The 14,949-nt window shown below is 37.5% G+C and overlaps 1 protein-coding gene across 1 annotated transcript; it reads left to right on the top strand.

Annotated features, from left to right (window-relative positions):
- Positions 1 to 10,411: 10,411 nt before the first annotated feature.
- Positions 10,412 to 14,140, top strand: LOC113755261 (putative late blight resistance protein homolog R1A-3). The gene has a single exon (XM_027299301.1). It carries the CDS (start codon positions 10,412 to 10,414, stop codon positions 14,138 to 14,140), a length of 3,729 nt encoding a protein of 1,242 aa, XP_027155102.1.
- Positions 14,141 to 14,949: the final 809 nt, after the last annotated feature.

The following is a 14,949-nucleotide window of genomic DNA, read 5'->3' as shown; positions in this document are numbered from 1 at the left end:
AGTCCCTGTGGATTCGACCCTACTTACCACTATCTACAGAAATTACTTTTAGTTTGAGCAGGTTTTATTATTGCACAGGCTTCGACAACCTGTCAATTTTTGGTGCCGTTGCCGGGGACTGGTGCCAGATTAATTTGTTTCTTTTTGAGTTTATCTTGTTTTCATTTTTTTTAATTTATTTTTCTCTTATTTTTTTTTATTATTTTTTATGGCTGCTAACATTCCATATTTTGATGATAGACTGGACTTTGTTCCTGAATGGGGTTATGAGACTCATGTTTTTCCTAATGATCAATGGGCTGTTGCAAATTGTGGAACTTATTTTGATTCAGGTTATCCAACTGACACATGCCCCGCATTTCAAGATAATTTAAGCGCTCCAATTGATACTTTTGGAGATTTTTCACCCCAATATCAAACGCAGTATGACCCTTATTCAAACGGGTATGATCAAGGATGGTGGGATAATTCCAATTTTGATTATGCAACCGGGCCAATGGATTTTCAACAGCAAGAGTCTCGGCAATCATCCTCCGTGTCAGGTATGTCTCTTGAAGAAATGATAGGTTTACTAATTGCTAATTCAAATCGATTTCATCAGGAGACACAAGCGAGCCTAAATCGATATCATCAGAAGACACAAGCGAGCCTTCGCGACCTGGCGGATCAAATGCGTCAATTGACATCCAGGATAGATCGATTGGCTTCTCAAATGGAAGAATTGCCCGCACAAACCAATATCAATCTTGAGAAAGATGAGAGTGCAATTGTCCGGCCAAATGACATGGAACTGCAAGAGTTTCAAGAAAACGGATTTAAAGATGCAGTTGAAAAGGAAGCTGAAGTGCAAGAAATGAGACTCCAAGATCAACTCGTTCAAGTGAATGAATCCAGTGAACAATCTCCAAATGCGGTGACATCTTCTCCACTCCTTAATCAATATTTTCCTGACTCCTATTCTTCAATTCCTGTTACTGAAATTGATTTTATTATACCAGAAAATTTGAAATTTCATGACAGGAATAAGTTAAGAGTGGCAATGGAAAAATATCTTGAACCGAAGAATGCGTGTGATGGAGGAGTGAGTGGAGAATGCAGATCATTGTTGACTTGTTTAGCGCCATTCACTAGTCCATGGAAGCCCGTAGCTCGTATGCTCAAGGATTATTCTATTTATGAGGGTTATCAGGACTATATAGAGGATGAAACAGTAAGACGAGCCACAAGATTTTATCCTCCATGAGCAAAACATGATAATGTCTAGCCAAAGACATTAAAGAAAGGCGCTCCTTGGGAGGCAACCCAATTATTTTTTTTAATTGTTTGTTCATTTTCGTGTGGTAGTTTAGATGTATTCTCCTTGAATTCGACTGATTTTGGGTTTCAATTTTCGTTTTTGCTGATTTATAGGTGCCCTTCAGTCATGACGCGCCCGCATGGTGACAGCAGGAAGCTCACGATCAGAAACTTCTGAAACTTCTGGGAGCTCTCTTGCCCTCATGACGCGCCCGCGTACGTCGGCTGGGAAGGCAGAAATTCAAAAAAAAAAAAAAAAAAAAAAAAATTCTTTTACCGTAGCTACCTCTTTTCTTTTTTGTTACAAAAGAAAAAAAAATAAAAAATAAAATAAAAATAAAAAATTTTTGAAGAAATAAAAAAGAAAAAAGAAAAAAAGAGGAAGTAATACGGAATCAAAAGGAAAAAATTTTCTTTCTCTCCCTTAAGCGTAGGGTGTAGGTCTCTGCGTGCTAGTTTTGACTTGTCAACGAAAAAAAAAAAAAAAAATCCTTTCTTTTTCTTTCTTCTTTCTTTCTTTCTCTTTTCTTTCTTTCTTCTCCCTTGTTTCTTCTTCTCTGTCGACCGAAGCCGGTCCACACGCGCGCCTCCTGCTCCACCTACACCCCGCGCCACCGTCTTCATCGATTTCCCAGCCGCACGCCGCCATCCTCGGCCATCCTCGGCCCTCCTCGCGCGAGCTCGCCTCTTCCTCCCGCAGCGACGTGAGCCGCCAGCGCCTCCACTCCCGCAGTCCTCGCCGCCATTGCGCACCTCTGCTCTCCGTCTCCCTCTCGTTGCCGCAGCAGCCCAGCTCTCTTGTGCACGGCGAGCCAACCAGCTGCTGCCCATGGCTAGCTCTCACGCCGCGAGCCTCCCTGTCCTCTTCCTCAGCGCAGCCAACCTATCAGACGGGTCGCTCTTCAGGTCAGCCAATAGGCTTCGACCCTACTACAACCAGCAGGCACCCCACCCTTTTCCTCTCTCACTCCGTCGCGGCTCCTGTTCTCATCACACGCTGCCAGCCGCTAGCCCATCGCACATCGCCGCCGTCCGCTCCTTTGTGGCACCATCGCATCCTGTTGGCGTTCAGGTGTAGGTATACCTCCACTTCAGCCGTAAGTTACGATTCTGAAATTTGGAGTGCGTGGGTCACTCTTGAATTCCATTGAGGTCCGTTCTACTGCTTTCGTATTGCATAACTTGAAGTGATTTGTTGGGATGTTATTGGGCGTCGACTGCACGACCTCTAGTGCAACTTTAGTGGCACAATTTCTAGGTTGTTTGTTGAAGTTGGTTGCATCATACTGACTTGTGGGGGATGTTTTGCCTTTTTATTCCACTTGCCTTACATATTGACTTCAATTGAGTTCATTTGCTGAGTTTGTTGGAGCCTTTGTTCAAAGTTTGGAATTGTATACTCTACTGTTGACTGCTGAATTTGAAGACATAGGTAGCATTTGCCCTGCTCTAATATTGCTCTGTGGTGGCTCATTCTCTATGTTGTGATTGGGTTCACACTTGGGGCTATTGCTTTACTACTGTTCTACTCTGCTATAGCAATTTCATTGATTTTGGACTACGTCTTGCACCAGTGGTACTGGTTGGGGGTATTTTGATTAGCATTTGTTATTTTCAATTAGTTGGCTACCTGATTGTGATTGTGTGGTTATTCTCCAACTTCTATACCGCTATTACTGGAATTGCTGCTTTTGAGTTGAGAAATTAACTGTCTACTTGGAGGCTTTGTTGAGATTTTGGGTGGACAGAGTTTTGCATTTGTTGGTTGAATTGAGTTGAGATGTCTCAGACCTTGGCCGCGTACTTCTATCACATCAGTTTCCGTGCACCATTCCCGCCTACCCTTTCGCCACTCGTGAGGGAAGTTTCGTTGCCCTCTTCGTTTTAATTGCTTTAATCCCTCCATTGAGGACAATGTAGGATCTAGGTGTGGGGGGAATGGGACAGCTATACTAGTTCTTTATTTTTAGTTTGTTATTTGTCCACCTCTCGTTCATTTTTTCTTCTTTTTAGTGATTGGCTCGTAAGTGCATGCCAAGGTTTGATGTTGGATTATTGTCTCTGTTTCTACTATTGCCAATTTTAATAATAAAAGGGTATCAAGTTAATGTAGTTGAATCCAAAAACATCTCTTTGGTGAATATCGATGATTGTTTTACTCTTATAATTTTTGGTTAACTTTCCTAGGCATAGGGAATGATTATTGGCATTTTCATGTGAATTGGTCCGATTATTAACTTTAGTTCTCCATGTTTGAAAATGAGGCTAGCTGATGCAAGTTTTCTTTTGGTTCTTGTGTTATATTGAGTTTTTGTGATTTTTAGCTATGCATAAATTTGACTGTACTCCGCTATTAGTTACTACTGAGTAACCGGGGATCTGCACCTAAAAGTGTCGATTTTCGCGTCAAAAAGTAGTAATTGCTATGAGTACGTGGTCACGTGGCGATAGAAGCTGAGTAACCGGGCTCCTTCATCTGGCCAATGTTGGAGTTCGCGTCAAAAGGCTCTAATGGCTAGCGACTAAGTCTTTTGTTACTATTCAAAAAAAAAAAAAAAAAAAAAAGAGAGAAAAGTAGAAAAAATGTGAAAAAAAGTGAAGGTTGTGTTAGTGTGTAATAAAAGTCAGCTTGCCGAATTATGGATTTAATGTTGAAGATTTTGGTTAATAGTTGGACCATTTGCTGATGAATGTTGTGTGTCATTCCTTTTTCTTATATTAGTTAACCTGAAATTAGAGGAGTTTGTGGTTTAGAAGCTAACCGAAGTGATATTTCTTGGATCTTGATCACCCATGCTTGATATATGCTTGTCTTGGTATCTTGGCAATTTGTTGGATAGAGCAATAGCCACTATCAAATATTGGTGTTTGTTTGTTGTTCTCATACTTGAGGACAAGCATGGTTCAGGTGTGGGGGGAATTGATAGGGTATAATTTGTTAGTATTTTTATTATTAATTTTCCCTTCTATTCCTGACAAATATTGTGTTAATTGCTGATATTTACTCATATTTGGTATTTGGAATCAATTTCAGGAATGAAGCAGAAAACTACCAAAAAGGAGGGACTTTGTGAAAAATATGGAGACTTCTAAGGGCTTCAATCCTTGGGCCCTTGAATTGGTGGGGGACCACAAGCTAGTGAAAGGCAATTGGTCATTTGGGCTTCAAAGAAAGCAACGTAGAGAGACTTGGAACAAGAAGTACTTGGGAGGCTTTGTCCACATGTGTGGGGACCACCTAGATAGCTTTTACTCATCTTTCTTTTGTTGCTTTAAAAAGGGACAACGTACAGAAGCAAAATATATCTAGGGCTTTAGTTTTAGTTTTTTAGTTTAGTTCTAGTTTTCTTTCTTTGGACTGGCCTCTGACACACGCCAGGTATTCGACAATATTCCCCAACGGGGAGATTTTCTCATGAGGCGTGGTTAAGCTTTTCTAGTCAAGGGGACAACTGACGATTTGGTTCGACAATTACTGTGAGATCGAATCTGTTTTAATTATTTTCTTCATTTATTGGTATTTATATGTTCCTTGATTTTAATTGCTATGGCCTTGTGTATGGTTGATTAGTGCGCAATAATTAATTATTCATATAGGCTATTTTTGCTAAATAGGGGTAATTGAATCCGTAATTGTTCGTTATCTCTACCTCAGTAGCAACTGGCGTAATTGGGTTTATGTCAGGGGAGCATATGATCTAATTTAAACAAACCCTCGTAGCGTGTTTGTTGGTTAGGATTGGGCCTTTCTAATTATTAATGCAATCTAGAAATTAAATCCTACGGTCGTACCTAGGGTTATTTTTGGGTTAGAGAAATAGCTAACGGTCGTACCTTAGCTATCGAGAAATTAAGGAAGGGTTGGTTGTTTATCGCGTGCATGACAACTATAACTAATCTATTGCTAAATGTTGGAATTATTTCTGCATCAATGATCAGTGCATGAACCATTTCTGATGTGTACCCTTGGCTAGAGTTTCCCCAATCATTTCTTTTAATTAATTATTTTCTGCAGTTAATTTATTTAGTTAGCATTTAATCCAAAACCCCCCATACTTTGGACTCTAGAAGAAACAAATTATCCCCAGTCCCTGTGGATTCGACCCTACTCACCGCTATATACAAAATCTGTATTTTTCTCGAGTAGGTATTTATTATTGTACAGGTTCGGCACCTGTCATAAACATACAGTCCCGATCAGACGGGCAAGACTCAAGCTAGATAACTAGAATACAACTCCTGTGTTCTTACTCATCAAAGTATCCAAACAAAATTGTATCCCAAAAAAGGTTTCGATCTAAAAAAAGATGGTCCAAATTCATGATCCATTCATTTGGATAATCTATTCTATGATGCTCCATTTAAGATGGTGTACTTTACCCAAGTGCAAAAGATTATTGTTGATTTTCCCTCTCCCTATTTTGGCAATCTTTGCAAAGTGCCATTTGTTGCTATTGCATTAATCCCATTTCATTGTGTTTATATGCTCTTATTAGTGAGTGAGGTCAGCTTAGTGTCTGTCTTTGGAATTTAATTTGCAATAATCAAAATTCTGAGTTTTTTGCCAAAATAAACTCCTTATCAAAAAAATAATAACCCAAAATGATTCATTTGTAAATTTTATTCACCTTTTAATAGCTACTGCCGCATAGACTCCAAGTAACCTGTGGAAAATAAATCATGTCCATTTCTTTTTCAGTCTTATCATTCTCATTATTCCTATTTTTCATCATTGCCATTTTTCATCTCAATTTTCTGGTTCCTCTAGTGTTCATTCTTTTCTTTCTTCTTTTCAAGCCATATAACTCCTCAGGGAAGCCTAATGTTAATACGCAACCAACTAAAATTTGTGAATTTTATCACTGGTGAATTGTTAATGAACATGGGCAATCAAATGTTCATTTCTAACCTAGGCACCAATTATTATGACAATACTTCCAAAAAAAAAAAAGTTAAATCTGACTTACAATCTTAAAAAAAAAAAAAAAAAAAATAAATAATTTGAGCATCATAGTGACAAGATCGCCAAAGAAAATTGGTACCAATTTGGTACTCAAGTGGAGTTAGTTTAAATAACAACAAACTTCAATCCATATTTCATATATTCTCAACAAAAATATATTGTTTTTATATTTTCTTTACTTTCATAGGAATACTAACAGCTAGTACTAGTAACAACAAAGATGTGTGAAAAAAAAAAGGATGTGGTGTAAGGAGAATTAAAAAACAAAGAAAGAAAAATGGGAATCAGTTAACTTGGCCTGATTGGTTCAATGACTTGGACTTCGGTAGTGAAGTCACATGGCTGTGTATACATGACGGATTGGGCTCATCTTGAACTCCTCCTATATTTAGACTGTCTAAGAAATGTTAGATACGGATTTTTAGGCAATCACAAAAATGTTAAGGGAGTACTTCTAGATAGGGATAATTTATGAACCTCCCATCAAGTTTATAACAATATCACTGAGCTTCTCTAAATTTTTAAAATTATCACTTTTCTCCTCAATTAGCTAGGTTTTTTTTTTTTTTGGTAAGACCCAATTAGCTAGATGGAACCCAATAATGGGCATACCAATGGTCAATTAACTATTCTACCATCATTGCTTATGGTTATTGTCAAAATATTTTGACAGAAAAAGTGTTGGCCCTTTTTTTCTATAATCCAAAAATAGGGAAAAAAAAATCTAGCATCATTATTAACAAATAGGGGCCATCACATAATTAGTTCTAAATTAAGCACTGATGAGTATGAAATACTTTTGAAAAAGTTAAATTTGACTTACAATCTTAAAACCAAAAAAAAAAAAATCTTAGCATCATTGGTAACAAGACTGCCATATAAATTTGGTGCCAATTGTAAGCACAAATTTTGTTGCCTAAAATAAAAGACAAGAAAATTCGCACAAATATCAAATTGATTAAATCAAATAATAAGCGGGTTACAATCTCTGAAAGTTCTTGAATCAAAGAAATTAATCCCCTGATTCTTTTCTTCGAATAGCTTCAATTGAAGGGCCGAAAAGACTTGTTCTCCAATCGAAAGGGTATTTTCTACAATTTTGGCGTAGAAAACAATTGATTTGATGATGGCGTCAAACACTTGGAACTTCAAGTCTTCAACACCGATAGCCAGAGGATTTGTTTGACTTGATTTGGACTTGGATTTGAGGAAGAAAGCTCTTGAGATAATTTGACAGAGTTTCTCCGAAAGTTAGGGATTTTTCTTATGTCTTTGCCTTGAGGGAAGACCTCTATTTATAGCCAAAATATGTAGGCTAGGTCTTCAAGAAAACCCTCAGAATCTTCCTGCATTTTGGATCACTTGTTACCCAAGAAATCCATTTAACTTTGGCTTAAATATTGGGCCAACCCAAATAGTCCACTGTGAATTAATAAATCAATTAATTCACTCCAACTTAAACGGACATTATGGATTTAATTTGATTTAATAGCCCATATAATATTGGCCCGATTTGCCAGTCCAAAACATGATGGACTTCTATAATTTAATTTAATTTAATCAAGATCGATTTAGTTTAAATAAATCTTGACTAAAATAAATTAAATAAATTTTCTTTGTCTACACCAATTTAGGCATAAATTCTATTGGCAGCATATGTCAAAAACAAAGATGATATATGCAGCTCTAACCGCAATATATGTACTTTTCTAATAGTTGGGATATATTTATTTTCTTTTTCACTGTAAATATTTGCTTGCACACCTTAAAATAAAAATAGTTTTGTAGCTTGATAAAGCCAAAAAAAAAATATTATTTTTATTGACTAAATTGAAATTTTGGCAGCAATAATTTGAAAGTATTTTTATTATTGCTTGTCTTTGTTTCGCAACCTTTTATTTCAATACGAAATTTGTAGTAAATTAACAAGCAGGACTATAGAAGGGCATTTCTGGCGTGAGGACGATTTAAGTTTTATTTTCCCAAATTTTACCATTCAAGTCCTCCTCTTGGTGGCTGTGTGGACAAAGTTGGTTTGATCTTCGACAAGTCCAGGCGGGTTCTCAGCGGCCTATCACTTAGTTGGCAATCCAGGGACCTATATTTGGTGTTTAGTGATGCGCGGAGCTGGTTTTCACGAGCCGTCAAAAAACTTAAAAAAATGTTCTTGCTGCCAGCTTTGCGGATTGACAGTCTACATCATATTTTCCTCTTGGGAGAGGTTGCTCGGATGGTTTACCACTGGGGGCCTTTTGTTTCTTGTTATCTTCATATTATTTTACTTAAGTAAACTATGGAAAGAAAGGTAAAAAATGGGTAATATATCTGGAAACTTTAGAAGCTTGAAGTTTGGATTACTATTTAAGATGGTGGGCAAATAAATTCTTATAAGGGATGCTTAATATCTTCAATTTTCATGTGTTCAGCTGGAAAATTCTATGTTGGAATCAATTATAGAAGGGGCACCTTAAAAGTTTTCAAAATTCTAAAAGCCTCAATAGTATAATTACTCCTTTCGTCCCAAAATTTTGGTCGAGTTTTAGGCATCCAACATTTATCAATAATAGCGTTTTGATTGTGATGTTTGAACATTTTTTTCCAATCTTATCCCTCAAAATCAAATTTTGAATTTGAATGTAACATGCTCTTGATTAAAAAGCAGGGACAATATTGAAAAAGAAATACCAAAAGGAGCATTAACTTTTTAAATAAGACAAACATTTTGGGACATCCCAAAATAGAAAGTATGACAAAAATTTGGAACGAAGGGAGTAGTTGGTATTAAATAAAATTGAATCAATTGTCCCCCTAAATATGATTATTAGTATTTAATTTATTTATTTTCCTCAATTTCTTTTTAGAAGTGTCCCATACCAAATTAACCTGTCGTTTCCTCATAAAAGTATATTGTTAGTGTATAATTTACTGGAGAATTAGTATTACTTTTAAATAGCAATTAAAGAAACATTAATTTTTTTCTTTTAAGCAAGTGTCTCATAACAAGCCAATTCTTAGTTTCCTCGGTTACTATAACTTAAAATTAGTAAGTAAGCTAATACTATGTTACGTGCATAGGAAATCAAAGGCAAACAAAAGAATATTTAACTATTCTACAAATTAAAGAAGTTTCGAATGTAGTTTTGAATGCCTAGAATTGATAGTAAATAGAATGATACAGAGCCTAATTTTCACATTTTCCTTCATACTTTAGACTTAATTAGAAAAAAAAAAAGTATTCTTAGTTATCGTCTATTGGACTTTTATTTTACATTTAGGATGCTTTATTTAATATGATATATTTTTTGCTATTATAACTTTGATGGTTTGCTACCCTAAACTAAAATCCTGGATCCGACCCTGATTGGGATAATATTTCATTGTTAACCACGGTGAATTTTCATTGTTATGGCTGTCAGTTTACTAGGCAAGCTCCTGTCCCATAGATGATTTTAGCAATTTAATCTTGCTGATGGCTTTATGCGTTCTAATTGCTATGGTTTTTTTTTTCCGAGCCCTATACAGGAGTCCAAAGAACGGTCAATTCCTTTTGACAAGAGAATTACATTTAAAGTATACTATATTTATGAATTGGTAGGAGTTGTCAGGTGTGTCTGGATTTCTAAGAATTGTTACCTTAACATGTATGGAGTTTTAGGTGCATTCAAGCTTCTTATTGAGTTGGCATTGACAAGGATAATGATGGTATTAACGTGAGCAGTTTTGACTAAAGTGTTTACATTCTGCTAAAATTATAACTGATTACTATTATAACCTGTTTTACAATTTTCTTTTAGACATAAATAATCAACACTACCTATTATGACCATTTACTGCTTTAGCATCTATCTAGATTTATTTGCCTCGAATTGGTATCGTTTCTGGTCTAAAAATGTGCATTACTTGGACATGAAAGGCACTTTGGCAGAAAGTAGACAAAAGCTGACTCGTATAGGCCCCGGGGTAGTGACCGAAAGTCTCCACCAACACAAGAAGACAACTGAAAGTGTCTCGCATGTTGCACCAAGAACAGAAGGAAGAGTCTCGCCGACAATATTTTTCACTATTCTCAGATAATCAGAAAGTTGCAAACCTTGAACTAAGTTTATTATTCAAGATACCAATCTGATCTCCGAGTCAGTAGAAGATACTATAATGGAGATACCTTCCAGTAGTAGCACTAGTTGCTTTCATTCCGCTCTGGATTATCTAGGCTGGGTGTATGAGACCCCAAGACATTATTATTCGCCGCATAATAATATCTCGGACCTGAAGGGCGAGGTGAGACTGCTACAAACCTTTGATCTGTATCTCACAAAGTGTAGGAGGAGGAGGAGGAACCGTGAAACCTGTTTGGAACAAAATGAGGAGGAGAAGGATGTTACTTCTTTCAGAATTCAAGAACTGATTATCAGGAAAATGGTAGATCTTGAATCTGCTCGCATCGAAGGCGAGAGGTATCCTGGTCCAGTACGTTTGATATGGGTCGGAAGGGAGCTCACCATATTTAGGGAAGCAATCAAGTTGTTTTTCGAGACAGATATCAAGGAATCGTGGATTGACTTTTTGTTGGACTATTACTGGCTGAGAGATCCAGGACCAGTGATTGATTTCATTGATTCGGTTTCAGAGAATCTGGAGGATCTTCTCTCCGGAAGGCACAAATTTCGTAAAGCGTTGATTGTTCTGGTGAAAGCCCTTAAAGAGAAGCTAATGTTCTTGAAGTGTTTCATTGGCTTTTCCAAGCTTCACGGTGTCGAGGGTCAGCAATTGATAGATCTCTTGATTCACGCTGAAGTGGTAGCTTTCAATGCATTACGCCTGATTTATATATGCTGGTTTCACGGAGATGATGAAAAGCTATGCGAGGAAATGGAACTTCAAATTTCTCGACTGATACGTGAGAAGATTTATCCCAGTAGTCCCCAAGTCCGACAAACTTATTTCCATGTCCTGACTGCTTCAAAGTTATCAAGTTCCTCAAACACTTCAACTCTAGAGAAGAATAAGCATCTAGTGGCTGACTTCATGGATTGTCTCGTTCACATTATCACGGAGCTAGTAGAATCTTGTACCAGTATTCTGGTTCCGATTATGAAACGAATGCTAAAACTCCTTGAGGGGTTAAGATTCCTGACAATCCTTCTCAGGCATCAGCAGAAGTTCAAAGAGCTACGCCATGAAATGAAGACTCTTATTGCAGTTGTGGTCCGTGATGCAGCAATCGTAATTTTCTCCCTTTCTGTGAATCAGTTAATCACTGAAGGCTTGGCCAACGAAACAGATCTTGCTCTTCTTCATTTGCTCAAAGTGCTCAAGTTTATTAGGGCAGAAGTTACACAGGTCTATCCACTAACATCAGTTTCGGGATTTGGTTTTCCTAGGATCAATGAGTTGGGCTCTATGGATTTTTTTTTAAAAAATCTAAAGAAACTAGCAAGTTGTGATGAAATCAATGGTTCAATTGCTTTTCCAGTGGATAAAATCCAGAAAATCCAAAAAGATTTTGAATTTTTAAGATCTTTCCTGGAAAAAATCAAGGAGCAGTGCAATCAGAGCAAAAAAGTCCAAGCTTTCTGGAGTCGTGTTATGGAGGCTGCATATAAAGCAGAGTTAGTGATCGACTGGACACTTGTTGGTGATGAACGTGAATGTTGTTTGTATGGTAGCATAAGCTATGATGGCGAAACCAAGAGAGTTACCGAGACTTTCACTTGCGTGTCATCACAAGTTATTGCGGCCACGAAAAATAAAGATTTTGTGTGTCTCGATGACGAGGTGAAAACTATCACTGATAGACTCACTGGAGGATCAAGGAAGTTGGGTGTTGTTCCCATCGTTGGTATGCCTGGGCTCGGTAAGACCACATTAGCCAATATGGTTTATAGTTCTCCTTCAGTAAAGTTGCACTTTCATATTCGTGCTTGGTGCACTGTTTCTCAAATATATAGCACACACAACTTGTTAGTTCAGATATTGCATAGTATTGATTCTAGGAGTCCCGAACAATATCCAGAGGAGAATGAAGGTGATCTGGCTATAAAGCTAAAACAAGCTTTGCTCAGAAATAGGTATCTCCTAGTGTTGGATGATTTGTGGGGCGTTGAGGCATGGAATTTGTTGGAAAAATCATTGCCAGATGATGCCAATGGAAGTAGGATTCTTATAACAAGCAGATTGCAGAATTTGTTTCTGCAATTCAAACTTGATAGCAAAGCTCACCATCTCCGCCCCCTTACCGATGAAGAGAGTTGGAAATTGCTGCAAAACAAGCTATTTGGCAAAGAAGGTTGTCCTGCAAAACTAAGTGGAGTTGGATTTCAATTAGCAAAATCCTGTAGGGGCTTACCTCTCACAGTTATCCTTGTTGCTGGAATTCTTGCTACTACTGATCAAAATTGCTGGCAAGAAGTTGCAAAAAGTCTAAGTTCCAGTATTGTCCTTGACGACGAATATTGCATGAAGACACTTGAGCTGAGTTATAGTCATTTACCAGGTGATTTGAAGCCATGCCTTCTTTACTTTAGTGCATTTCGAGCAGACAAAAATGTTCCAATTCGAAGGTTGTTATGGCTTTGGATCTCTGAAGGATTTGTGCAGAAGACTGAAGAAAAGAGCTTAGAGGATGTGGCAGATGAGTACTTGAAGGATCTGGTTGATAGAAGTCTAGTTATGGTTTCTGAACACAGAACTAGGGGTGGTGCCAAAGCCTGCCGACTTCATGATTTGGTACATGAGTTTTGTGTAGAAAAAGCCAAAGAAGAAAATTTTCTACATATTATTCATAGTCAGAATGATCTCACTATTCTTACTATCCCAAGCAACCCCCACCGAGTTTGTGATCAAAATGCCAGAAATTTGATGACTTGGGATTTAATGCTACTTTTTCCCAATTTACGCAGTTTGTTATTGTTTAAAGAGGATGCTTTCAGCCTTTGGTTACCTCAACTTCTCAGAGTGCTGGATTTAAGGAACTTGAAGTTTGATGCACATTTTCCGATGGTAGTAGTATTGCTTGTTCACTTGAGATACTTAGCTCTTTATATTAGAGGAATAAATAGCATCCCACCTGAAATATCCAACCTTTCAAGGTTACAAACTTTTCTGGTAAGAGGATACTCAAGATATTTTTTGTTACCGAAGACTATCTGGAACATTAAGACACTGAGGCATCTCTACTATACTACCAATGGCGGTTTTGCTTTTCCTGTTGAAAATCTTGAAGTATCCCCATGTTTAGATCATCTAGACACTTTAAACCTTGCCATTGATCCCTCCTCTCAAAGCTTGCAAAAGATACTGAGAAAGTTACCAAGCATCCGCAGGCTAAAATGTTCAATAACGGGTGGTGTCAGAATCGGAAATGGTGAAGGGATTCTAGAGTTTGACTGTTTGAGTCAGCTAGAATCACTTAATCTGTCTTATTTTAAAGGATACGGATTTAAATTCCCAAGGAATTTGAAGAAATTGACTCTCTCAGATAATGAGCAGCCATGGAGTGAAATTTCAACGATTGGAAAGTTGCCAAATCTTCAAGTGCTCAAATTAGACCATCAAGCCTTTGCTGGGGAAGAATGGGAAATGGAAGAAGGGGAGTTCCCTAGCCTCCGGGTCTTGATGTTGGCACGCTTAGACTTTCGCAGATGGATTGCTGCTTCTGATAATTTTCCCCGTCTTGAGCAATTGCTATTGTATAATTGTCGAAAGCTGGAAGAGGTGCCTTCTTGTTTAGGGGAATGTCCGACTCTTGAAGCGATCGAGGTGGGACGGTGTGGTGAGTCTGTTGTCAGTTCAGTGGAGAAAATTCAACAAGAACAGATGGACATGGGAAATGAAGATCTAAAGATCGCTATTGAAAAATGTGGTGATGCATGGATTGGCTAAGAAGAGCCAATCCCCTCAGAAACAGAGTCAATTCCCTCACAAGGAGTCTGATTTCAAGGTTTTTTCAAAGCAATTTCTGGAGCTTCCCAATTTTTTTTTTCATGCAGCTAGCTAGAACTTTGTAACTGCAGTGGCAAGCACTGTCACGCATTATTCAGTCCAACATTATCTATCAGAGTCTATGTCTAAACTTTTCTCCATGTTCTTTTCTGGTTCGATGATGTTTAATGGATTTTATCATTTTATAATCTCAACTCGCAAAATCTTCTTTAATGCTGGCTGCTACAGATTGATATGATGCTTAAAACTAGCTGAGCATGCCCATGCATACATGCAAGATACACTTTTCTCTCCTTTCTTTGTATTTCAGTCAGAGTAGTGCAGAAACTTGTGACTTGCTTCTGTTTTTCCTCAACAAAGAACCATACACTCAATTAATTAACATGTTAAAACATAAAATAGTTTCTGTTTTTGCAACAAATATTAAGAAGAGACAAGGAAAAAGAAAAAAACAACTTGGTTATGTTACTTTTCGATAGAGAAAGGGCAAAGCAAAAGAATAGTACAAGAAGAGACAAGGAAAAAGAAAAAAACAACTTGGTTATGTTACTTTTCGATAGAGAAAGGGCGAAGCAAAAGAATAGTACAATTCGCCTCAAATGGTTGTCTGATACAATTTGCGTATTGTTGTTAGACGCAGGCCATTTTCATTGGCATTTGGCCTAGAAATAGCTTTGGATATCAAGCCGAAAGGAAAAGAAAATCCAAAAACTTGTGCAAGAGTTACCTTTACATGTGTCTTTCTTCTT

The sequence above is a fragment of the Coffea eugenioides genome, unplaced genomic scaffold (genome assembly GCF_003713205.1).
Source record: "Coffea eugenioides isolate CCC68of unplaced genomic scaffold, Ceug_1.0 ScVebR1_1361;HRSCAF=2199, whole genome shotgun sequence".
NCBI lineage: Eukaryota > Viridiplantae > Streptophyta > Magnoliopsida > Gentianales > Rubiaceae > Coffea > Coffea eugenioides.
Note: the sequence above shows the minus strand (reverse complement) of the source record. Positions and strands in the feature narration are given on the sequence as shown.

Bases quoted from the DNA above. Each gene is read 5' to 3' on its own strand.
- LOC113755261 (XM_027299301.1), top strand. From the start codon at position 10,412: ATGGAGATACCTTCCAGTAGTAGCACTAGTTGCTTTCATTCCGCTCTG.